General features: G+C 39.6%; 3 protein-coding genes across 3 annotated transcripts; 2 read left to right on the top strand and 1 right to left on the bottom strand.

Moving 5' to 3' along the window:
* The first annotated feature begins 2,978 nt into the window (after positions 1 to 2,978).
* Positions 2,979 to 4,469, top strand: rprml (reprimo-like). Its single transcript, XM_046037346.1, has one exon. The coding sequence runs from the start codon at positions 3,407 to 3,409 to the stop codon at positions 3,740 to 3,742; it is 336 nt and encodes a 111-aa protein (XP_045893302.1). The 5' UTR covers positions 2,979 to 3,406; the 3' UTR covers positions 3,743 to 4,469.
* A 12,454-nt stretch (positions 4,470 to 16,923) lies between these two features.
* LOC123967297 (proline-rich protein 29-like) lies at positions 16,924 to 21,153 on the top strand. The gene is made up of 5 exons (XM_046043363.1): positions 16,924 to 16,962; positions 18,915 to 19,030; positions 19,475 to 19,632; positions 20,779 to 20,849; positions 21,104 to 21,153. The coding sequence occupies exons 2-5, from the start codon at positions 18,929 to 18,931 to the stop codon at positions 21,151 to 21,153; spliced, it is 381 nt and encodes a 126-aa protein (XP_045899319.1). The 5' UTR covers positions 16,924 to 16,962; positions 18,915 to 18,928.
* A 2,338-nt stretch (positions 21,154 to 23,491) lies between these two features.
* On the bottom strand, positions 23,492 to 25,189 carry LOC123964767 (titin-cap (telethonin)). The gene is made up of 2 exons (XM_046041536.1): positions 24,755 to 25,189; positions 23,492 to 24,496 (listed from the first exon to the last, which is right to left on the bottom strand). Exons 1-2 carry the CDS (start codon positions 24,904 to 24,906, stop codon positions 24,106 to 24,108), a joined length of 543 nt encoding a protein of 180 aa, XP_045897492.1. The 5' UTR covers positions 24,907 to 25,189; the 3' UTR covers positions 23,492 to 24,105.
* Between the last annotated feature and the right edge of the window lie 2,255 nt (positions 25,190 to 27,444).

Here is a 27,444-nt window from a genome sequence, read left to right as displayed (position 1 = left end):
ACTTTTTTATTGCACACTGTACTCACCGTGGTGTTCCCTGGCATTTAATTGCACACACTCTCACTCTCCAGCCCACAGGGACACAGTGGCTTCCTCGCAGAGCTTTGGGTGCTTTGATCAGCTAATAAAGGGGCATCTTCCCTGTGAGGAAAGTCTGTTCCCTCTGGGGCGGAACGTCTTAAAAGGGCGTGTCCATTTTGAGTCTTGAGTCATGTCAGGCCCTTTGGCAGCAGCACCACAAACAAAAATGATGAGGGGTAAGGAGCAGGGGGGCGGATGGGGTCAAACACCACCTCCTTGTTGCTAGGGATGTCTTCACTTATTGTGTTGCTAGGCTGCCAATTCCCTCATGTTAAAACGTTTCCCCCTCTTTCCTCCGTCCAGGCACCTCATCGCTCCCTCCCTCTCCTTCTCCTTCTCCTTCTCCTCTAAACTAAAATAACTTCACCAACCATCTGTCACTGGACTCACAGGTCTACTGTTGCTTAGGAACAAGTCAGACACTCACATTCATGTCTATAAGCATCCTCATATGAATATATCTTCATATACAGTTATATGAACAATAAGCCCTGGTTGGACACCGGGACATCACTGAAATGTCTGGCATTCACAGCAAGTCCGGTCCGCCGAAGAGTGTGAAGTTATAAATCAGCAACAGGTTCTTAAGTTTGTGAAGATTTTAAAGGGCAAGACTTCTTGAAAGACATTTAATAGTGACATGACAAATTTTCAAAAGATGTTCATAAGTAATTCAAAAGAGCAACATGTTCATTGACGTTTCCTCCCCCTTGACTTTGCTACCACTTTCTCCTCATTTGTAAATTCTTTTAAGTTTTGTACTTTAAAGCCTCAAAGAGGAATTGTTGGGTTTCAACTGCAGCAGAAGATTTACATATTGACAGAGAGATGAAGTGTAAGTACAAGCTACTTTCCATAATCACACTGCAATGAATAATAGAACAGAATCAAATTTCGCAGAGCTGATTTACATGCTTCCAATTAATTTGCAGCAACCAAATCCAAAGGCTAATGAGATTATTTGATCTTATTGTACACCAAAATACTCCTTGTTCTTCTGTTATCAGTCATTAATAAATAAACTGAAAGTAAACCACCTCCAGGTTTATGAAAGGTATTTGTGGATGCTAATCATTGTTTGTACACATGCTTGTCAGTTGGCTGAAAGCTGCTTACCCAGACATCAGGAGCATCCCAAATTGAATTTCATGGCCCTGGTTTTTAGACAAACAGCAGATTAATTTGACAGGCTTACAAGTCTTAGGGGGGGGCGTTTCAAAGTGTGTGAGGAAGTTTTTATTAACCTGTTGAAGTTTTTCGCACTGCAACTGTTCAATTTCACATCAATATAAGCAGAAGTGAGGGATTATGATAAAATAGGGAAAGACTGCTGTGTCTTTTGCAGCAGCTATAATCTTTTGGCAGTGTAATTAGATTATAAATATTAAATTAGCGCCCAGTCAGCAATAATTTCTAATTTGGTTATAGTACCTAATTTCAGAAATTCTAAGGGTCCTTTCTCGTCACTGCATTTACATTTTCAGAAATGTCTCCCCATATATCTGATGATTGAAATTACACAGCCTAGCTGGAAATAATTTTTGTCAGATTTTTTTCCCGCAGCACTAACAGGCCTCTTGGGGTAATTTTCAAACCTGCTGGCCAAGTACCCATCCATCACATAACTGTATCTGTGTTGATGTTTAGTAGAAAGCAGAAAAAGGGAGAATCTTGCAAACATTTAGACTTTGATGTATGGATGGAAACCAGCTTAAATATTTAAAAGTAATCTAACAATAAAACCATTTTGAGTCATTTTTTAAATTACATGTAGAATGCCAAAATGACAAATGAAGTCCTTGAGAGGGACATATACTATATTCTTTTGAGCAATTCAACCCAAACTCATTGCTATTTCTTTACAGTCTAATGATTTATTAGTTGATGGGTAGACATCCACAGAGATAATATTAGGTAATGTAAACCAATAACAAAAGGTAATTCAAAGGTAAATACTAGCACATACATATTAACACATTTTGTCCACAAATGCCTGTCAATACACACTTTACACATACTCACACTTTGCATGTAGAAGGGGATGAGTGTTGAGGTAGAATAACACTATGTTCACATAGATAGAAGAAAACTCTTTTATTGTATTAAGAATCATTAATGATTTGAAACTTTTCACTTAATTCATCAAATGTTATATTTGCACTGAAACGTGCTGTCCCAAAGGCTCATATTTCTTTACTTTGCTTGGGTTTCATCTCCACCTTAGTATGTTGGTGTCCCAGGCACTTGGCAAAGTGAGATTTGAATAACCCTTTCCAATAAAAAGAGAGAGTTGTCTGATGATCAGGGGTTTCATTTCAGCCGCTGCCTAGGAACAGAAACAGCAGGCAGCGTGAAAGCAGGGGAGTCAATATTTCTGATAAATATTTGCCATGGTGCAATCATAGTTTATTAATTCATGTCTTCATTTCTCAGTTAGAGCTCGCTGTGCCTATATTGGTCTCTCTCTCAAAGCCTATAATTTACTGTAATAGTTTCCTCAGCAACAGGCATAAAATTCTATAAATGCCTTTCAAAGTTGCAGATGACAATCCTCATTTTGATTCTAATGGAACTGAAAGCCTTTTTTTAGGTTTTAAATGATTTTCAACACTTTTATGAGAAGCCTTCAAAGTCAGTGTATGTCTGAATCAATATTGGTGAGGCTTTCAGGCGTTATTGATGCGTGATGTTTTTAGTTTTAGTTAAAAACAGATCCCATGTGTACTCCAGTGGAACCAGTATTCAGAAGGGAAATTATAAGTAGACTGAATGCCAAGAACTATTTCTTTCTTTCTTTCTCTTTTTTGTACACCAGAGGGGCAGCGCATTATCTGAGGCCATCTGAGTACCTCCCCTGGTGAGGAGTGGTGGTGTGGTCCACGGGGAACTCATCATCACTTTAAAACGCACCAGAGACTTGGCACAAAAGAAGCATTCGCAGGCGAGCACGGGCGCAAAGGGACTGTCTCTTATTAAAGGGAAAAACGTTTTGCACCTTGCGCGTTGTCTAAGACACTGAAGGTCAGAAAAGCGTGTACTCTGAGTTGAAGAAACTTACTTTTGGCTGCACCTGGTGCGACGCCGTTTGACTGGAGCTAAAGTCCAGCGATGTGGATGTGGTTATTACGCACTGACGCTGTGGCAAAACTCGATGTTTCCCTGTAGAACTGGACTTTAAAAAGCGTTGTTTTTGGTTTTCTTCCGCTTATTTTTGTCTGAACAGTCACATGACGCAAACTGTTGCTTGGAGTCCAGGTTCTGTGGTGAGACTGTGTATCTGTCAAGTGGAGTCGCGCGTCACTTTGCTGATAAACCGCAAGGAAACATGAACGTCTCCTTCTTCGACGTGACCCAGGGCGCGCTGTTTAACGGGAGTCAGACCCTCGCTGGGACTCTGGCGACATACGCTGGCAATGACACCGACAACGTGGTGACCGGCGACGGCGGAGGGTCCCTGGTGCTGGTGCAAGACGAGCGCAAACTCTTCGTCATGCGTGTGGTGCAAATCGCGGTGCTGTGCGTGTTGTCGCTCACCGTCGTGTTCGGTATATTTTTCCTCGGGTGCAACCTAATGATCAAATCGGAGAGCATGATTAATTTCCTGGTGAAGGAACGGAGACCCTCCAAAGACGTGGAGACGGTCATGATTGGGCTCAGCTAGAGCATGGAAAGTAGGTGCTGTGAAAAACTGGGGCGGAGATCCGGTATGAGGATCTGATGCCCGTTTCCTACAGCAGGTCAAAATCTGCATCTGCATGTACTTCTTAAAGACGCCCTGTCTGTGTCATAGTGAGGAAAGATATGCAAAAACGTCATATTTCCTTCTGAAAAAAAAAACGACTACAGGAAAGTAGTTCAGTGACCAATGTTTGTGCGTAAAGTTTATGCGTAAAACACGGGCAATTGTTTACACATGGGCAGATATCTTGAATCTTATGAGTGAATTAAATGTTGCCAACTTGAACAAAGTGACGAAAATGTTTACAAGCTGTTACCTCATTTTTTTGGTTTTGTTGTTTTATTTTTGTAAATTTAAAATGGTTGTTAGTGAATGTTTTTAAAACTGTCAAAGAGCATGATTGTGAATTCTTATAGTCACACGTCTGCCGGTGTACTGGACATGTTGGATATGTGGTATTCTCTACACAAAGTATTTTTCTTGGTCTCGTTTGGTAATTACACTATAAATGAAATCTTGCACGATTTTCAACAAACTCCTTCATAGCTTTATGGGGTGATTCTGGACATGTTTGGCATGCTCGCTAATTGATCTGTTAAGTGATTTTTGGACCAGTTTTGCACTTTTGAAATCACTGATGCTGCATGAATTATTTTGTACCAAAAAACTTGAAATTGCAGCATGAAATTAAAACATTGAAATGACCATATTAAGCTTTGTCATCTGTTAATTACCATGATACATTCATTTCAGTATGCATTATCAATATTTTTTTATAAAAAAATATTTTTTTCAGAGAAATTTTCAGAAAAAGTATTTTTACTTAGAACTGAATTATTACTATACCGAATCTCTAAAGAACCACGTACTATTTTACTTTTTAATTTTAAACTCAAATCATATCAGACTGATATGATCTTTACTGCGCAAGATGAAGCATTAAGTGAAAATATTAAACACACTATAGTAGTTGCACTTGTAATGGAAATTTGTCCTTTAGTGAGTCTTCTGAAATAAAGATTCCAATCCAGACATCTTTTAATGGTTTTATTCTTTGCAAAGGGTCAGACAAACATACAGAGTGCCAAACAGTCTGCAGAGTGTAAGACAAACAGCCAGTGAAGAAGCAGGTGACTTTATACTGTAAGGGTATTATGCAGCTATCCAAGGGAGGAAGGGAGTAGGGACCAGCTGTCCTGAGATGAAGGCCTATCAAGGACAGTCTGATAAGAAAACTCTCTAACGAGCATCTTTCCCATGGAAAACTTCACCTAGCTGTAACATAATAAAATAATCAAATACCACAGTGAAACACTGGTCTATTCTGATGAAGCATGCAGGGTGAAAGAGTAAACACAGTAAAATATCAAATTTCCATCACACACATTAATAGGAAGAAGAAATTACACAGAAAATTATATTGTACACAGTTCTAGCTTAAAATGAACATAAAAATGTTTGAAGATCACATTGCACAATCACACTTAATAGTTAGGTACTCAGTAAAAGCAGTGTGACATTTATTGCAGCTTTATATAGAGAGGCAATGAGAGGCCAGGCAGAGTTATCCATCTTGTAGACAACAGGCCGAGCTCATATTGGCTTCATAGTATTTAATCTGATCGCTCTGAAGAGTGACCATACAGCTGCAATCAAAAAACATTTGGCCTCACCCTGACCACTTAACTTCCCAGCAGCCCCCACTGCACCTCAAGAGTTTAAGCATGACACCCAGAGAACTTTTTCTTTTGTGCCATCAGAAAGTGTCTTAAACAGAGCACAAATGTAAAACAGCTAGCAATGAGAGAACCTCAATGCAACAGGATTTCACAGAAAGAGGACATATGAGGACGTCCATGAACTGTCATTGTGCTTTAAGATCTCATTACTCTTTCTGCCCCTTAGTGTCTGCACATTGCACACACCTTTTTCCTTCCTCAAGAAAAAAACACCTTTCCGGCCCATTTCTATTTCTGAAAGACAAAACTGACAGAAAGTTTCATTCTGCACGTCAGGTCTCCATTGTATCCAGCTCAACATTTTGGTTCCATTTCACTTTTATTTTGTCTCTATGCACCCCTTCCTCCTTCTCTCTCATGTGCCCCACAGAAGCAACCAATGTTCTCATTATTATTTCAGTACTTGCTAGGAGAGCTGGGGTAGATGAATCCTTACAAACACACCCATGCATCCACACATGTGCCCGTTCACCATGCACACATTGGACACTGATGTGCGGCAGACCAGCAAATTCTGACCTCAACCAAAAGTATATCAGATAAACAACATGAATAAATAAAACCTATAAGATAATTAGAATTTAATGCTTGAGAACCACTCTGCAATCTATTTCAGACACAATACATAGCATGCATGTGTATGAAAAATACTGTGTATTTAAAATTGTTGACATGGTAACTTCTGCAACCCATGTGTGAAGTATATTGTTCTTGCTTTTAAATTTTCAGAACATGAGCGAGAGTATATATATATGAAAGCATGAATGTAATGTAAGAGGAAAAATAAATAAAATCGTTCTGGTATTGTTCCCGTGTGCCAATGAATTCTTGTTGGAAACAAGGAAACTTCATGCTGTTTTTAGAGAGAAGACAGTTAATTGTTCAATTATTAACTTGTTACACAGAAACTCAGTTAAAAAAATTTTGTACAGTATGTCAATACAATCCCTACAGGGTACGTTTAGATACTGAGTTTAGAAAGCAATGGCGCAGTTGAATAAATGTAATGATTTGGACAAAGGCACTGGACCATGGTAGGGTTTATAGATATATTTATATATAGATATTTTGTTTTTACCAGAGGTCCCAAAGCAACACTGCCTGAAGTTAGTCTGGTTTCAGACTTCTGAATTGGGGCACACATCTCTCTTTTCAGCTATTACAATAGATCTGTTGTGGTGCTCACTGAGATGCCTGTTTCCCAGGTTGGAAACTCAGTCAGTCAGATAAGATAAGAATGGGAATGTCATCTTTCTTTGATAGAACCAAAAAATAGCTATAGAAAACTGGTGACACACGTGAATGAGATCAACCCAGCTGTGAAGGTTGTTGTAAGCTGACTTACAGAAATAACAACTCTTAAACTGGCATATTTCTTCAATTAACATGACCAACGTTTATTGCTCATAGCAGCCGCTTACTTCTGACCCCATCTGTATCTACTGAAAACAGGGTTGACGGGATGGATATGTCACTGACTGACTGACAAGACTGCAACCATAGAAACATAGCAGCTTGCATACACTGCTAGCAGTACAGTGACGACTTCAATGTCTACAAATCTGGTAAGATTTTTATCCTTTAACAAGCACTATTTAGCCTTTAACAAACATTTTGTGCTCTCCAAAACTCTTGAAATTAAAACTCGAGTTTTTTAATGCAGAACTAATATGTCGCTTAAAGTATAACCAAGAACTGGCATTACATGGTTTGCATGTGAAACAGCCAATTTTACAACAATAACCACATTAATTTTGCAATGAATAAATATGAGACAGAAACACACAACTATTATTAGCACTGATACTGACTATTGCAATTAAACATCAGAATCAGAAAGAGCTTTATTGGGAATTTGCAATGGTGGTAAGGTGCTACACGTAGACAAACATACAGTTGACATAAATCAATAAAAATAAGTAAAAATATATAAATATGAAATAAACAGATGCAATAAAATTAATAATAGAACCATGTGTAGAGAAAAAACAATGTTTATATTTATATATTTAAGGCAGAATCGCTGCAAACAAATGCATTCAGGAGACTGCAGGATTTGAAAAAAAATTAAAACATTTAATATAATGACCACAATGTTGTAAGCCGCAAGGAAAATGTTGCAAGCTCATGTTTTGTCAAGTAAGAGCACTGAGCAATTCAAAATACATTATTTTCTTTTTGTAAGCGTTATCACTTTCTTATACAAAGTCTCTTCTCTTGACTTGGCTGACAGTAAATTAGAATTACTCACCATCTTGCCTAAGATCAACTTAAAGTTCTTGTTTTCTCACTTCAGACTCACTACCAGTCGCCCACTACCACTGAGCATATGCTAAAAAGTTCACATGGAGCACTATCCATGTGTCCACAATCTGTTGTGTGCACATGGATTGTTGTGGTGCAGCAAAGGTTGAGATGTAGCTACTTATAATGTAGTGTATTGAAGTGCATTTAAAGGCTATTAATAGTCTTATGTTGCAGTGTCAGTGCAAGAACAACACATTAACATGTTAACCCTTCACCCCAATCAACATGTGTACAGTTGTGCAGGTTTGTTATGTTTCAAGCTCTCTCTCTGTGGAGCTACTGTACATTTGCGTCTCAGGAAGCGCCACCACTGACCTTTTGCAAGAGAGACAGAAAATAATGAACCATGCACTGGAAATGAAATCATGACAGAAATAATGGTGATTAAACCAGCAGTGGCATTCAGCACTGTAATAAAGAAAGCTCTCCCAAGAAACTCGGCTTTGCGTCAAAGTACCTAATATATTGTTGTGAATCTTGTTGTGCTTTTCGCCAGAAAAGTTTGACACAATACAGATTTGTCAGCATAGGCGACCCTGCAGAGAAAGCCATTTTTTATTCCCTCAGTATTTTTGATTAGAGGGCAAGATACACAAAAGATCTGTTTTCTATGCCAACGCAGGTCCCACAAGGATGAAGTGGCCTTTCTCAGCCCCATTCAATTCATTTCATAGCTCACACAGGTCAGTGCATGCTCAACACTCTCTTTGGTCCACACACACACAAACACATAAACAATAGAAAGTGGTATACACAGCCTGTCAAAGCTGTTTCACTAATGCCCTCACTAAAACACAATGTTTGCAATTCTATTATTTTTCGTAACTGTTGTGAGACCCTTCACTGGCTTGAGCCCATTGAAACTGGTGGAATTTTGCAAAACACTGAAAGCGCTATAAACATACAGACACACATACACACGCCTTTCGCCCACATCACTCCAGGCAAATTGTGTCGCATCCCATTCAGCAAATAGTCCTTGCATTCAAACTCATAAATTTGAAATAAATCTATTATGTGCGGGCAAATGAACAACACACAACAAAATTGCCTCTTTCTTTCCATTACCCACAACACCATGAAGTTGAAAAGTTGGTGATTACGCACACACACGCACATATCACACACAAACAAATAAACACTTAGCTCAATTAATGCATTCCATCCACAAAATGATACACCTACATCATTTCACACTCACAAATGTGTTTCTATGCTGCGTGTATTATCAGCGTGAATGTGAGCATCATTTGCCAAAGTGACTGTTGTTGATTTCATATTAACACTGTGCTGTCAGTTATAACCCGAAGGCATTCTTCATTTTTTGGGTGATGTGATGTGTCACCATGCTTTTTTACCTGCCTGGTGCTGAACTTCACCTGTCAGTGTGTCAGTGTGTTTTCGCTCCAGCAGCTCTGTCCCTATCCTTTCATGACGCTTTCTATCTGTCTGGACTCTCAAAAATGTCTCTTACTCAGACACTATGAACCGGCAGTCCTGTTGAATTCATACAAACACATGTTGTCATGTCATGTAATAGTGAATGAAATGAGTAGGTAATAAAGAACAACAAGAAGTTGACGGCGATAATACACCAATGTTGGGTTTAAAAATACATTAAGTGGAAATGTGGCTTTGGGACATAAAGGAAAAGGAATGTGCCAGTGAAAATACGGAACAGCAAAAGCATTATAGTTAAAAGAAATTAATTATCCACCTAATTTACTTCTTAAGGGATGAGGACACTACTCATCAATTAATATTGTGTTTTTAAAAAGCACAATTTTAATTGCGGCCATAATCTTAAAGAGGCAGTGGTTATGAAAAGTTAAAAAGGTGGGACTCTTAAATCCAAACCCTAAATCATTTTGTCATTACACACAATATGCAAATTAATACTTAGTATTCACAGGGTTAGCTCTCAAATGTGCTACTTTGTGTAAAGAGCTTAATCACATTCAGAAGGAACAGATGTCTGCAACAAAATGAAATAAACAGAGAGAAAGTCAGTGGTAGTGTGATCTCTAGCAGCACAGGTGGCCCCAACAATCTGATTCTGCACTGCAGCTGTTATGCATTGAGAGAAAAAGCAGCAGAACAGGTACATCAGTCTGTGATGTACTTCTATTGAGAATGACATGTTCTTTCCTCTGTGCCCAACCTCTCATTGTGGAAATCATAAACTATTCTAAATTAAATTATCTAACAAGCCTCCAACCTGAAGGAAGTTTTAGATGGAGGATAATTCCGCGCAGGCTCATCGTCTGTGCAGGCCTTCGGCAGTAAGGTTAAATCTAATTCTCATGAGGGATGGCGTGCACTAAACCATCTTTCATCTCAGTTTCTGTATTTAATCGAGGATCACGTTCAGGTCAATCCTGCATCTGGATACACACACATATCCAGTCAGAGCAAGGAGACAGCATGGCACTGGGGAGGTCAGATCAAAACAGAAGAAAGGAGCTTGGCACAGTTTGTGTCTGATTAAGTCAGCATTCAGAGAGGAGCACTGATGAGAGGGAGTTGAGACACAATGACACCAGCTTGGCTGCCTTAGATGGACATGATCACCATGGGACTAATCAAGCCCACAATAAAGATCCCACAGAACTTATTCTGTCTAAGGCGGATGGCATTAATATGCTTTTCTCTAATGACCGCATCCTCTCTAGGGGATGGTGTGTTTCATACCATTGATTTCCAGTGACAATCACTTGTATTGACCATAAACTGGCGCACTGTTCTGCAGCATCATTACAAAACCTACACATAACCCCCAACCACTTACATTTAAATGGCCAAATGCAAGATAATTAGTGTATGTGACTAAATAGTTTATTGTGTATTACTAAACTCAGTGCACAGAGAAGTGTTAATTGCCTTGAGTTGGTGGTAGGCACCATTCAAAGCTCACCCATAGCCAGGGGAGGAGGTAGTGGTGGGGAGTGTCTGTCAGTCAGCCCTCCTCCTTAGGGAGAAGAGAAAAAAGAAGAGAGTGAGAGCAGATATATTCAAAGCCTTATCTCACATTGCTTCTTTGGCTCTCTTTCTACCTCATCCCTACATGCCAGACAGTGGCCGGCCAAAAAAAGAATAACATCCACCCTGGCTGCCCTGTACTTCACTTTATTTCGGCTCTGTCATGTCACTTTTGTGCTAGTCGTCTCTAGATATAATCTCTTTTCATATCTCCTTTTTTCATTCACCATTACAGAACATTGCCACTGCGAAAGCTCCAAATGTCTGCTTCCCTGAAGGGGTTGAGGTAACTTTTAAAGCTCCCTGATGAGAACGAACCGAGCCTTTCTGACTGTCCAGTTCTAATCAGAGACGGCACGGCTGGAAACTTATTACAAACTCACTAAGACCCACTAGACGGCAATATGTGAGCAGTCATTTCCCAAAACTTCGACTATCTTTTGTTGAGTGGTATCTTTCTTTAGGCTCTGAGCTGTGCACGTTCATCAGTGACAGACAACGAGGGGATGAGGACGACATTAAACCTTGAAAAAATTTATCGTACTCTTCGCCGACATTATCTAAACAAACCGCAGCACACAATGCACACACGCACAGTACTGTGAACACATAGATACACACACTGCCACCACCACAGAAGGGCTGCAGGGCGGTGTTGCCATAGGAACGAGGAAAGGTAATGGCCATGTTCTTGAGCTGATGCCGCAGGGGGTGTGGGGCAAAGGAGAGATATGTGTGTGTATGTGTGTGTGTGTGTGTATTAGGGGGGTTGAAAGTGAGTCAGACTTATGGACTAATGATAAGAGCTTTAACTTAAAATCTGCCATCTTACTGTCACCATCTCCCGACCGATGCTGATGACATCTCCTGAGAACACCAGCGTACTAATGGGATAACATTTGAAGAAATGCAGCAAGTTCTAGGCAACAGTGATGCCATGCTATTTGCTTTTAATGTGTTCAGCAGAACATTCAGCTAATTTGCTTGATGTTGTTAGCTTGCATGCAAAGTGAACTGCCTGGCATCTTCATTTATGGCCTTCCCTCTTCACCCCTGAGGTATGAATAAATTATTCCTAATGCAATGAGCTAACCCTTAAACCAACACTGATGGCCATTTCTGTGTGTGCGTGTGTGTGTGATTAAATATTACTGAGAAGTGCAAATAATTTAATCATACCTCAGCAGGCCAGTCTCTATATAGAGAGCTGTTTAAGTGACAGCAAACTCCAGGGTCTCCTTCATATTTGACATATTTCATAGATGCATATATATATGGTTCCTTAAATAACCAGTAGACGAGTTTGTCTCATGACCATGTGTAGCCTCACTGTTCTCCATATTATTAGTATTTTCATTTTATGCTACTTTATAGTTTAACTTGTCATAGTTAAACTTTTTACTTACTTTTCAGATTAGAATTTTAGATACAAAACACAAGATCAATTTAATAAATATGACGCATTGATAAAGATTAAACAGTGTATTAAGTGGTTCAAATTAGCTTCACCTCGACCAACTACAACATTAAAGTACTGCTTACATATGAATACATCATCAGTAACGATCCAGTATTAATATAACACTGACATTCTGCATGATGAGCACTTTTACTTTTGATACTCTGATGTACTTTTAGTTAAGTAATACTTTGAATGCAGAACCTTTACTTGTAATTTGGCATTTTATAGATGTTTACACTACTATTACTATTACTGCAATATGGCTGTTGTTTACAGCATCACATATAAAATAACCACACTGGCGTTAAATGGAACAAAAAATTGCGTTACTTTTATACATTACAGAAAAGTTTTCAAATTTGGGAAACAATACTTCAATAACCCTTTTATTAGCTTTTAACTGCTGACACGATATATAATTCCAGTGAATGATAATGATATTGAAGTTTTGCCCAGCCTTGCTTGATGGTGTTAAAGCTGTCCAGAGATATATATATTTCTCAAACATTCACCTGAGATGTGGATCGCATTTCAGTGGTATTTGTGAAGTGTGTCTCTCTTTGTGTTCTTTTTGTTCCAATAAAAAAACAATCTGTTATCACAGAGGCTTTGATGTAAGGTGCGTAGGCTTCACTGGATGGCAGGATGAGATTTATCTTTAGGCTAGTTAAACATAATTTATTACTTTCCTCATTTAAATACATTCCTCATCACAGACTTGGTCATCACCTGCTGCTGCGTTGTTCCTGTCTCCCCCCTCTCCTCCTTCTCCTCCTCCTCCTCTTTCACTGCTTGATGCTTCCCTTTGTGTCACTTTACCCACACGATAACAGGGGGCTTTTAAAAATAGAGACGATCCACTGAGATTACAGCGTTTTAATTACAGAGCTAGAGATGTGATGGGGGTGTAGAGGCCCCTTCCACTGACAGGGAGTGAGGAGGGTTGAGGAGGGAAGAAGAGTTGGAAGGCAGAGTGGTATAGTGAAAACTGTGTGCTAATTAGTGTCGTCTGCCATAGTGAAGCTCAGGCTGTAACCATCTATTATACACGCATTGTTGACGCATTCTGAGCACTCTATAAACTCACACCTGTGGCCTCATCACAGTTATTTTAAATATTAATGCTACCTGTGGGGAGACTGGGGGCAATTTAAAACAACTGTATCACATGGCGATGAAACTTACTCTGCATGTGCTCACTAGTGTTCTCTGTCAACCCCGAGAAAAAGATTTAATTTTAACAAATTTTAAGGTATGAAAGTTTTAAAATAATCTTCTGTGGTATCACCGGAAAATTAAATTACATTCAAATTTATAAACAAATTCGTTTTGCGTTTACACATTATCGTGGGAGCTACATAACAATCTCGCTGATAAATCTCTTACTAAAGTTACTTAAAATTATTATTTGTATTATTCTCTGCTCTGCTGCTCTCATGCTGTCTCCCCTCCCCTCCTGCTCTGCGCTCCTCTCCACTGCATTGTTTCCTCTCTTCTCCTGTCCGTCAACAACAACAATAAACACATGAATCGTCAAATAATCAAGATCAACTAGATATGCCAGTGATTGAGGAAAGTGAACCACCACAATCTATTTTGTATTGTTATAATATAACTAAATGTTGTTTCTAGGGCAGCAACAGTAATGTTAACAAATTCACTATTTACCTCATATTCTATATATGTTTTCTACATGTTTATGCTTGTTGAACAGTTGTATTTATTAAGTATTGGCTTTTTACTCATGAAGGTTTGATTGCACTTACTTACAGTAACAAGCTCAGGTGTTGTTAACCCGATTAACCTTTGAGCCTCTCTGCTCTGCTGACCACTGACTTTGCTCTGTGTGTGTGTGTTTCTCATGTTTTTATATCCCAGTGGGGACTTTAACCTGAATGCGCATATGGGGACAAAAATTGAGGGGTAGAGACTGCATTTGGGGGGTTAAAACTTGAAAAAATTTCAATTAAATCTGTATTTAATGGACAGTAGCTGGATTTGTGGTGTGTTCAAATAAATATTTGTTTCATGAACACACTTAACAAAAAAAACATTTCCATTTCAACCACTGACTAAAACACAACACTGTGGCTGTAGTGTACAATGTGAATTCATCAGCTGCTTAGTGGTTTAAATTGCTTGTGTGAATATCTAAAAAAATAGTTCTTCGTATTTTGGAAGATTTTAAATGACTTATAATGTTCTGACATGGGTATTTCGATGACAAAGTGAATAAAAACTATGTTATACTGTGTCAATAGTGTTTAACAAATAAAAATATAATAAAACTATAAAGCTTGCTTACAAATGCAAAATAGTAAATGGTGGAAGGGGGGTATAAATCAAGTGTTACTTATTCTATATGTACATTATTTTTAACTGTTTAGTCTCCAGGTTGTTGATTAAGGATGTGGTCTATGTTATCACCTGTTGTAATACTATAGCCATTTGGCAGCACATAAATATTTTATCATGTAACTGAGCCATGTGCCATAATGTAAGCAGCTCCCCCTCTGTCTGTGTTCACACACTTAAATAAGTAGAGAATGTGTCTTTTACATTTTTAATTTCATATGCTCTCTTAACATGTTTCAGTGTCCCAGCTGCATACATTTTAACTACTGGAAAATAAAATAATATACTTACAAATGCCAGCTTGCAGATTAAATTCACTCACCTTTTGAGTGTCTGTCTGTGTTGATGGACACTATTGTCTCTCAATTAAATGGCACGGCTGAGTGAGAAAAACCGGGCCGAGTTAGATTTATTTGTGATTTACCACGGAGCTGTTGCACCAGTTTTGTGAGCAAAGTGGCAAATTACAAAACACAAATCCATTTTTTTAACTCTGTTTATAAGTTTCCAAATGGCTGAAGTGTTACAAAGTCACAGTTGTATTGACCTCTGATTGTATACTGCTTTCTATACAACTCACAGACATCAACAAAAGTGTTAACACTACATTTCTGTAAAATGTGTTATGCATTGCAATTTTTCTTGCATGTTATATGAAAACAGTTTGATATATCTTTCTCTGTGTCAATTTGGATAAATATCTTATTAGCACAACAATTACTACTTGTTGACTCATACATTTGAGTAAAAAAGTTTTACATCATTTACAATTACGAATATCTAAAACGCCTGCCTCCGTTATAATTAAAATGAATTGTAGATATTTATTACTTTGACATTCAAGAGATTTTTTCCCCGTGTGATAAGTGACATAAAAACAAATTATATCTACTGTGATTCACAGTTGTAAAACAGTAAAACATAAAAAAGTCCACAGTGGGTGGATGCTTTAATGAGCATTGTATTATTGCTTTAGTTCTTTCTTTGAGTTACCAGCTGCTCTGCTTTTAGCTTCCAACATGAGCTTACACAAATAACCTGTACTGCATACTGAAGGTCAATATGTTAATCACAGAGGGAGGGAGTGTGTCTGTTATTTGGCGTGTGGATGCGTTGTGTGGGTGAGTGTGTGTGCATATGCGTCTGCAGACTGTTGCTTGTGTTTTGGCACCTTGGCAACCTGCTACTGTGTGCCTAGCATTTCAGAAAACAGGTTAGAATTACATACTGACGATCGTGTAAATAATATCAGCTGAAGCTTTCACATATGGCATGGACAGAAGATATTTATCCACACTTTGAGCCATATGATCCATATGCTTTTCAGATGTTTACTGTAAGTGTGCATCATTTTAGCTCTTGATCATGCTTTTGGTCGTGTGGGTGTGGGTGTGTGTGTGTATCTATCCAAAGCTAAACTTGCATACTACTGCACTATAATTACATTATTATTTTTTTTACACTGTACCTATTTTATTGACTGAGCCTATCTTCAAGCTTAGACTTTTGTCTTCTCAACAGTGTTTTACCATATTCATTACGACATAGCAAAAGACATTTCTGGCAGTCAGCTAGGTTAAAATCAAGGCTTACCAAGCCATATTTTGGCCTTTGCTGTGGCTCAGAAACGTCATTATCATTGGAAAAGTTTGGTCTCATCTTGAACCGGAGAGTTTGCAGATAAATTCCATACCCGTTATGTTATGAACAACTAAAGACGTGCACGAAACAAGATTAACAAATACCAGTTTTAGTTATCTTTACCGCCATCTTGATTGTAAGGGAGCTGGAAGGGACAATTGAATGAAAGGGAGGTTTTATTTTGTGTGATGTGTTACAACAAAATGTTCTAAATAAGTAAGAATGTTTACATTCAGAAGTTTGGACTTGCCGTTTATTGCTTATTGTTTATTGTTTCCTTATTAAAGCCAGGGAAGGTATGGAGAAACTAGTAAGAGACAGCAAGATTTTCTAATGTATCCAATTGAGAATAATCCCTTACCAACCACTGAATAACTTCTCTCTGTGTAGCTCAAACACAAAGCCCATTGTTGATCCTGATTCTTATGCCAAAATACAATAATTTCTAATATTATAATAAGTGATGTTTTTAATATTGTTTGCATATGGCAAGATAATCCTTGTCCCCCTTCCTGTGGAGTGGAGATTCACCTCCTGTATAGGTAGATGCTGCAGTTTATTCTCAGCCACTGTGCCTCCAGGCAGAGAGCCTCATTACAGTCCCATCTCTCCTCTCCAGTCTCCTCAGCAGCCCACCACTATCCTGCAGCAGCTCCCAGCGACCGTGATGCCTCCTGGCTCCGCTCCTTCCATCAGGCCTGGTAGTCACGTCAAGGAGGGTATGGCAGACTGTCACCACACACAAACTAAATCTCAGGATTTCACACTCACTTCTGTTCTTGCCTGTCTGTCACAAAATCAGCTTGCTAGCAAGCACTCAGATATATTATTTATGATAGTACTCCGGAGACATTTGACAATTACATAAAATGTGTGTGCATCAGTTTGTGTGTTAGAGTGTGTGTTAAATTCATGTGCAAGTGCTGCAGCAGGTTGCAACAGGTCAGCCCTGTTTACAACTGCTAACCTCTGTAAGCCTCTGTATTTATTTACTATTTATCTATTATGGTCCCTGCTTGGTCCATGTATTGCGACCTGTGTATTCGCTGCTTTGCTCTGGTGCCCAAATGCTTATATGATGTCATTGACAGGGTTTCTGAATGCTTGATTGATTGTAGTTGTTGTTTTTGTCTTGTTTGAGACAGCTGGCAGACTAAAATTGAATTGCCTTACCGGGATAAATAAAGTTGTTCGAATTTAATTGAATTGATAAAGGCATCAATGGCATTTAGTTCAGAGATTCAGAGGTTAAAAATGTCTTCCAGCAGCATCTTTTTGTGACCAGCCAACACTTAATGTAATATTAATGTGTTCCAAAAACATCAAACAATTGTTACTGCGCATATGAATTTTGGAAACCGTTATCATGGCTGCCTAAGCACAACCCCGTGCTCTAACTTAAACTGAATTAAAGCTTGTTGTTTGGCACATACTATTAGTTGCAGGAAGCATTTTGGTGCAAATGCTGGAAACTAATTTGATGATTTGTAACCAGATTGTTGTCATTTCAGTGACAGGACAAGGTAAATGGTTAGCAGATGGATCACTCTCTTTCTGCTGTCGGAAACAGTGTATTTATTCATTTATTTATAGTTTTTTGCACTGAAAATGGCCTTACCAAACTGCACATTTCTGCTGGGTGTAAAGTATAGATCGGCAGTGTCTCAGATATTAGAGATGACACACTCTTCTCTGTTATAACAGCACTTGATGGCTGATATAATAGTGTCTATTCTACCTTGACTGCCAACTGTGTGAATTTGATTATCTCATTTGCTTTCATTTGTTGAGTTGAAATTCTGGGTTTATTAATATGGATTTGTCATTTTGTGAAGCTACCGAACAAGAAAGAACATTTTGATCCTGCAAATGATTTTCAATTTTAAAAAATGTGGCAAAAAGCACGGAAATTGACACTACTGACAAAACAATATCCCTGCAGAAGATGCAGCAGTTGCATGTTATATTTGAGAAATGTTGTCCATGAGATAGATAAGTGCCAGTCTAATCCAGCCCAACCGCAAATCACATATTACAATGACTCACATGTTCTTTGACTAAGACTTGCATTAGCTGACATTATTGCTACATTCTATGGAATTGATGTAATCCCCACAGACAGGGAAGTATCACTAAGTTTGTCTGGTTGCTGAGTGTTGCATCACGGAGATAACAAACAATTGTTGCCCAGAGATATCATTCATATTGCCTGGATAGTATTAAATAATTTATCAGGGTGACAAACATCACTTAAAACTAAAGTCAGTCATGTATTTAAATATATAGCCTATAAAATTTGATTTTAATGACAGAGGAATTATAGTAACTTGAATAGACCTTCCTAAATCTTGGTCAGAAAGCGCATTTACATTGCTGGGAAGGAGTTAAATAATTTAGCAAGGTGAGTCACTGCCGAACAAATACTGAGTGACAAGGAGGTTGAGAAAATGAATCTTGGCAACTTACATTCACCAATAGCGGTTTGACACAATGCGGGTTAATAACCTAGTCACCCAGAGGGAAGAAGACACAATAGCAATTCCCTGCAAAGGATTAGTCAATCAGAAGATATTCAGATGCTGTGTGTGTGTGTGTGTGTGTGTGTGTGTGTGTGTGTGTGTGTGTGTGTGTGTGTGTGTGTGTGGGCGGGTGTAATATTCTCAACATGCAGACCTTGTAGAGCTGATGATGATCCAGAATGCCCAGATGAACCAGGTCATCATGAACAACATGACCATGTCAGCCCTCAGCTTGTTCGGATACTCCGGTTCTCCGTCGGGCCCTGCGGTGCGTACCAGATAAAGATCAGGGTCCGTTTAGTTGAGAGAATGAGTTAAGGACTTTGAATTGGAAAAAGTGAATTTGGCCATAACTTGTATTATGAAAATGAGTTTGAATGTATCACCCTTATCTTGGAAAAAGTTAATGGAATTCTTTTTAACTTCAAAACAAAATCTTCACTCCACATGAACAATTTCGGACTTCACAAATTAAAAACATGTTTCAAGACATCAGTATTGCTTTGCAGGGAATTTAGAGGATTTGTAGGTGCTGTCGGGCGTTATAACAAAATATAGGAGTCTATAACTCATATTTGTTGAATTGCACTGGAAAACTATGGTCATAGTATGACAGATACTGGACTAAAACTTTAGCACTGAGAACTTTGTAATGACCTTAGTCTTGCGCCCAGAAATAAAGCTGGACTGTTTTTCTTTTTCAATATGTCAGACTCCCAGGGATCTGGTGATAATACAAGAGAATGAGGCTGACCCAGAGATATACCATCACTATTACCAGCCAGCCTACCCAGCATGGCTCCTGCATCAGGCCACACTTGTCTACCAAGACCCCAACAAACCCGACTCTTCTCCACCACACAGAGACAGGTGATCAGAGCTCCTGCGTGGCCGTTAAATTTAATTTTAACTCATTATTGGTGGTACAGAGAATTAACTGTCAGACAAAGTAAAATATCAAATGCGCATTCATCACTCTGAAACAACCTGAAAAGTAATCAGATGTATTTTCCTTTAAGAGGCAGTTTGCATGAAATCATCTCCTTCTGGCACGCTGAGATGGTTTTATAGCAGGCGCCAGAATTAATTTTGACAGACAAAGCAAATCTATGAGGTTTCATTTAAGAGAGGCTCCACTGTGTGCTGCAATTTCAACCAGTGTATTCTTCCATGAAAATCATTCCTCAAGCTTACTCATGCTTTGGAGACAATGGGTGATCATTTCTTCAGGTGTGGCAGGACTTTAATTTAAATGAATCGGTGTGTGATGTTGTAGATTTTATTATCTTAATCGAGGGCAAATATTAGGCAAATTTTGCAAGAAATCTATTTTAAGGACATTCTTTATAAATCTCACATTAGCTGAGCTTCTATGGTAAATGTTTCAGGTAGAAGGTCTGCGTTTCCTAATTTATCACCTTGATGAAATTAACTCGAGATTAAAGCTTGTTCCAGAATAGAGAATAGATGTTTGGAAAGTTTGAAACAGAGTGATATTTCTGCACCTTAAATTGAGGTTACAACTCATGTAACTCATAACAACACATTCAGTACAGCTCACCAAAACCTATTTTTATGAGACATTTCAGGGGAGGAAGAAGAGATGCATCATGTCTACCGGGCTGTGCTTGAAGCACCTGTTCTCACCCTTTCAGCAACAGTCAACACTATTAGAAAAGTAGAAAAAGTAGCTGTAAAAGAATTTTACGTATACCCTTGAAAATCTAAACTAAGCTCCTTTCTGTCACACTTTTATGAGACAATGAGAAAGACTTCCCATCTCTCTCTGCAATTTTGAGTCCAGAAAAAGACTCAACATTGCTAAATAGGTTTAGGAATAGTACCTAAGCATCTGCCATCCATTTACTAAACTGCAAAACTGGGTTTTAGATCACTGCACTGCATTATTATTGGGCTTTGGACTTTTGATCATTGCTCATTCATACCACATGAGCAAAGGTAAAGGTAAAAGGTACGTAATACACTGATGAATAGCTTTATGTCTTGTGTGACCAGGCATGCTGCCCCTCCTCCTTCCCCACACAGTGCCACTGTGACTGTGGGAGTCAACGTCACTCCCGCAGCAGGTAAAAACAACCACACAGCAACACCGAGCCAACAGCCGATTAACACAATCTGCTCCCGTGCTGTCATAGTGCACTTCAAAGCAGGGTGACAAGAGAGGTGACAACAGCAAGTTTCAAGTAATTAGGATGTGAAGGGTGCTGACTGGGGATGCTGCTAGTGATTGTGGTGCTGTTGATTGTGAATGGCTGAAGAGATGAATTCATCAGATGCTTTAGATTTGTGTAATGTTTTATATCTTGTTTTTTTTCTATAGAAAACAACAGTGCTGCTGTGGCAGAAGAAGAGAAGAAGAGAGAGCAATGATTAATTCACTGACCAAATGTATTTTTTCATGGGCACAAGTAGGGAAAAAACAATCTTGAATTTATTTGTCTTCACTAATAGATTTATGATTTCATACTTATAGTTGATATTGTCTTAAGTATTACAATTATGTTAATTTACAATAGATGAAACAAGCGAATAAATATGATATTGTGTGTTTGCTGTGTGTTTAAAGACATATTCATACCTTTACTTTGTTCAACCTGCATTACCCATATTATCCAGTAGGGAGCAGCAACAGATGTGAAGTGGAATGGCAACTATACCTCAGCTACACAAGATGTATTCCTGTATTGACAAGCACTCACTGTGACTCTGCATGCTATAGTGATGATGTAGGCCACATACCGCTGTGGGCAACATAGCAAGAGTGTGACACCATATAAGATGTATTGCTGTGTAACACTGTGTGACCTTGTCTTTAAATACGCTGTGATGAGTACTTAGAAGGATTAGAGGAGGCACACTACTCAATCCCTACAGGTAATGACAATAAAGGTAACAGAATTGAGAAACGTGCATGAAAATAGGGCCATTTGCAAATGAAACTGAACATTTTGGCTATGTTTAAGTACAAAAATCAGGTGAAGCATTTGAGTGTTTTCCTTACTGGTTCAAACTCAGGTAAAGGAAAAAGTGTTGAGTTAATGTGCAGTGAGATTTGCATTAACTTGCTTGCAGGTTGAGTTGCCAAATAGGATACAGTGAGCTCCATGTAGCCGAGACAGCTGAGGCATAGGAAAGAATTTCAATGTCAATTTACTAGATTTGTCTGTGACAACAGATGCCATCACAATTCCCACATTCCTTGGCATCTACTGAAAATAGTTTCAGGGTTTGGAGGTTCATTTGGAGTTTGGACTGTACTGTGACAGTGCAGGGTAGGGAACACAGAACTTCAGCAGCAGTGTGGGAGGGTAATTTTAAAGATGGGGGTGAAGGCAGCACACCCAAATCTCTGATAAAACACAAGGATTAAGAGCTCAAATGGGAAGAATGTGCCAATACGGCTGTCTCTCCACTGTCTCCAGGGTAATGCCAATGTTTACCCAGCTATTAATATCAAACCACCACACACTGCCTATCATAGAGACACGAGCAAGAGTGGCAAGAAAGAGGGGGGACAGTAGGTCAGAAGGGGTTAAAGAGGCAAATACATTCAGAAGGACTGAGATTTGAGAAGGGCAGCTAATGGCAGAACAAATAATTGATCAATTAGATTGAGTAAATTGTAGATTTAGAGAGGAGGCGATGCATTGCATCCATTAAAGCACTGCACAGTAACAAGGGAACAGTGTTGAGGACAAACACAGGAGGTGGAACATGAAAGATAAATGAGGGATGTAAAATGGTGACGTGGGGATTGTTCACAGGGTGGTGGGCACTGTCACAGCTTTTTCTTTATCATGGTGCCTCCCAAAATGCATTATTTTCCATATTAATCAATTCCTTTGTTTTGATTGTTTTTTCATCCTCCGTATGGTTTACGGCTGCTGTTATTCACGTATTCTCTTTTTATTTATATTTTTTATCGTATCATTGTTTAGGCTATAACTCATTTTTGCTGTGGTGATATTCATCCCATTTTCTCTTTGTTATATCCAATTTTCTTCTGTCCACAACACAATATCCTCAGGGATCAATACAGTCTAAAGCACTCTGTTACACAGTGTTGTACAGTGATGAACCTGCCTAAAGCTGCAAGATGGTGTTATTAGGCTTATAACAATGCCTTTGCTGCTTAGCTCAGCTGTTACTGCCTGGTCAGAATCCTTGTAACCATGTTGCATTGAGCTTTGACCAATCACTCAGGTTTGTATTTTATCAGAACATGTTCATGTTGCATCCGAAAGAGAACACAGTGGCATAGGAGTGAAAAGCAGCTGCGCTTTTATTAATAAAAATAATAAATATCTAGGAAAAATATTTTAACATCATTGCACACATTTCATATTCATTTACACCACAATGTATTCTCAGCTAATACAGTATTTGTTCCTCTATCATATATATATATATATATATATATATATACTCAACCAACAAGGCAGATCAGTTAATTCAGTTAATACACAGTAAAGAACAGGTTATTCGTTTTTCTAAATCCCCTTAATTAAAAGTGTCAGCCGGCATACACACACACCCAAAGGGACACACACATATGTGCAACTGCAGTGTGTGATCAGGCCAGAGCATTCTGTACTCTTCACGGAGATCAGAGAGTGTCAAGGGCTTGCAGAGGCCTGGAAGTTGACCAACTCCAAGGCATGTTCCCCGACCCGTCACCCCTCCCCTTCCCTTCTGACTCACCCTCTTTCTTTCCTTACAGTTCAAAACGTGTCTCTTCCTTTTGGACATTATTTTCCATCTGTAAAGTTCTGCTTCATTGCAAGCCTTTACCACCAAATACAAATATAATCCATGAATCTGACAAACCTCATAACACTTACATTTACCTTACAAGAATATTTGTACTTCTCAATACAAAAAAAGGCAAAAGAAATTGCCTGCAGTGTGGTTAATGTGCACCAGTGCATGCAATTGTTGTGTGGCAGTAATTCCACAGAGAGATCAGCAGATATGGTGAGGGCAGCTGGCCAGCACAGACAGAGATCAGCCTGTGGCACAGCTGAGAACACACACAGTGCCTCTCCATCACAATGCGAAGGCTTTCACGTAACCATTTCTAATACCACTCACAACCAAATGCCAACAATGACAAAGCGTGACATTTACCTGGTGCTGTGTTTGCCAAGAAACACAGATAGAGCTAAAGATCTACAGTATTTAGGATTTGATGAATGTCACTAGAGATAAATCTATAAACACCTTGTCATGCTCTTTCCTGAATCACTCTGCTCAATGACTATCCTTTCCCAGCTGTCACCCTTCTCGCCTCTCCCTAATATCCCCTCTTTCTCTTTTTGTATTCTACCCTCTCTGGGCTTCTTGGGACATGGAGCGACCCAGGGCTTTGGGATCTTTAGCGAACTCCATGAGGGTTGGCTTGACTGGGGGGAGGTCTCTTGTGATTTCGTCCACGGTCCTCTTGCTGGGACAGACTCCGTCTGGGGTGGGGAAGGGCTGCAAGTCTTCCTCTGTGTGTGGGGCTCCACGTCCAAGCCTGACACCCAGCTCTGCAGGGGTAAAGATGGGCAAGGGGAGCGTTTTTCTTTTTGGCAGCAGCTGGTGCTCCCTCACACCTCTTTCCACAGTGCCCACTCTGAAGACCCCAGAGGGGCAGGTCTGCATCAGCGAACGGGCCTGCCACTGCCGGGACAGAGTCTCCCTTCGAGAGTTGTCATTCATGTTCATTGTCTGCCTGCAGGCATCAGAAAAAAGGTGAAGTTAGCAACTGTTGGAGCATGCACTGTGATTTACCTACTTGATTAGACTGCTTCCAATACGAGAACAGTTCTAACATGAAGTGCCAAATAAATTAGTCTGATGACTGTAAGGAAGAATTTAATTCACTGCCACGATGTTATTAGTAGAAACCTGTTTCTTCTCATTCACCGGTGACAAATACCACATAAAGTGGAATGGCAGAATGTTTTCTGGTTGGTCTGTGAGTTCTCACCTGTCCTGAGGTTGAGTCTTGAGACTGAGGCTATGCCAGTCAGCACAGTAGCTCTCCCTCTGAGCCCTGTTGTCCTCCCGCACGCTGCAGGTCAGCTCAGCTCCCACCACCATGCCGTTATGCTTCTCCAGAACTGTACAGACTGGCATCATCGCTGCTGTGTGAAGAGCTGTCTCAGATTTATCACCTCCAATGGTTCTTGTGGATCACTCTAAAGGTCTGGTGATGCGCCTGTGATGAGACTGTTTGTTCGAGTAAACGGTGATGCTTCAGCTAGCTTTTTCACCTGGCTTCCACCGCCTGTCTGTCTGTCTCTCTCTGTCTCTTTGTGTTGTTTATGTCAAGGCTCGGGTCCATCCACGACTTTTATAGACATCCTGTTTCTATTTCTGATCCATGTTGTCACTCTACAATCAGTGTGCTCTGACATGCAACACCAAGTGCTCCGTGTCTCATTTCCCAAGAGCTGGAAGCCACACTGAGAAGGGGTTAAGCGTAATTGGGCTAAAAATCCCCTGATTCTCAAATTGTATGCCAAGTCACCTCTGCAATCACTCAGCCCAACACTTTCCACTTCAGCTGGGATCACAGTGTCTTAGAGGGGAGAGTATCACGGAGACAATCTGTCCTGAGATTATATAAACATGTAGACAGACACACACAACAGGTTTAGTCTACTGACAGGAATCTTAATAAGGTTTTGGTCTTGATGTACATGAGACAGCAAGAGACACCGTGCTAATGTGGAAAGATAACAATGATGCAGCTGTTTTTCATACACAAAGGATATTTCAGGCATGTAGGTTAAATATGTATGGTTCAGAAATCAGTCACTTTGAGATAAAAGGTGAAACGCTAGAGAACTTTATGGAGTACCCTGCTGACTTTTAAATCATAATCCAGTTCAGAAGGAGTTTATACAACAGCTGTGCCTTTTGATAACATCAACCCCCCTTAATGGATGCCTTTACAGTGCGCTGCCTCACAGTAGCAGTGAGAGCTCCATCCACAGTGATTCATTACCTCGGTGACAGAGCACCACGCAAGCTATAATCAACTCAGGTTACAGACTGTGAAACACACACATACACATGCATACAAACACTCACTCTTGACAGTTGTCTGCTGGTGTGGTGTTACTACCAGTCTCTGTCTCTGACTCATTCATCCACATCAGGAAGTCATATCATCAGATAACAAATATCACATATCACACGGAGCATAATTATTCTAATGACAAAAAGCCTGACCAAGCACACTGCCCAATTTCTGTCAAATTATGACATTAAATCTGTAGCTGTTTCACTGCATACATTCACGTTTAAGTCTAAATGACTGCCCTTTCCACATGCCCTGTATATCTAATGCAAAAGTCTGCCTGTCAAGTACAGCAATTTTTCAATTTCCTTTCTGTAACTTTTCAGCAGGGTGATATTGCATTTCTAAATTATTGCTCAGTATCAGAGAGAGCGACAAGAGAGGAAGAGCACCGTAGGCGTCCCTGGGGTCATGCGTTCAGTCATGTTATGACACCATGACAACCGTGAAATGCCATTTCAGAAACCTAGTAAGTCACTTAGTGTCCTCGGGTCTTTCAGTGCTGAGATCATATCTTTTTAGAATCAAATTAATCCTGAGCAATCCAACTAAAATAGATAGTTTACTGAATGAAGCTGTTGTAATTTGGGTATTCACCTGCTAAAAATGCAAGGAGACATCAGATGACTTTCACTTATTTGCTGTTTATGGGTGAGTCATGCTATGCTAATGAAGCCAGGGGCTCTGTAAAGGTGAACAATGATGAGGTGAGGCCTGTCACAGTGATCCCCCCCTTCGTCCTTCTCCCTCTACCCGCACCAGGCCACGCCCCGGCCAGGAACAACTTTGTTGTTGCATAACAATACTGCCGCAGCTGCTGAGAAGTGACATTTAAATGAGCTGTCACTGAGAAAGAGATGGGGAATGGGAGGGAGGAGAAGGGCAATTGCAGGATAAAGTCTGGGCTGCCTGGAGATGGTAAATAAGGCAAAATGTTGTGACGTTTGAGTAAGTTGGATTTTTATTTGTGACAGAAGAATGAATTTGAGAGGACAGAAAGGAGCCTCCTACACCAGTCATCCTGACACAAAGTGCTTGCTTTGCAGTAAGAGGAATCTTAGGCAAAGTAAACTTTCTATTGATTCCTGCACACAATCTGCAACTCAACTCTAGTGCTTCATACCAGCACCAAAGAGTCAAGTGTACCATCTATTTGTGTGTGTGTGTTTGCCAGCAGGCTGGTGCCGTGTTCAAACATGTGCCCTTAGCAGTGTCTCTATTACATAACGACAACAACAAGCAGCAGCTGACCACCAAAACACCATCATCACCATCCATCTTGCAACCCAGTCTGGTACCAGTGGGATTCTCAGACGCCAAACCACCAGTCCAGGATTCGCGGTATGTCTGGAGATCACAGTGTAAGCCAGCCATCGGTACACACAGGCCACATGTGGGCATATGAACAGGATGAAGAAGACTCTTGTACTCAACTTCAAAGGAATGTTGCTCTCGTGTCACAGTTTCTGTGGATTCACTGCTCAATACTCACTTGACTTTAACGCAGCAAATTCTATTTAAGTTTCAGTTTGCTGTCATACAAATTATTTTATTCTCATCATCTGTGTAATTTTTGAATGACTGGAAAATCG

The sequence above is a fragment of the Micropterus dolomieu genome, linkage group LG02, assembly GCF_021292245.1.
Source record: "Micropterus dolomieu isolate WLL.071019.BEF.003 ecotype Adirondacks linkage group LG02, ASM2129224v1, whole genome shotgun sequence".
Taxonomy (NCBI): Eukaryota; Metazoa; Chordata; class Actinopteri; order Centrarchiformes; family Centrarchidae; genus Micropterus; species Micropterus dolomieu.
Note: the sequence above shows the minus strand (reverse complement) of the source record. Positions and strands in the feature narration are given on the sequence as shown.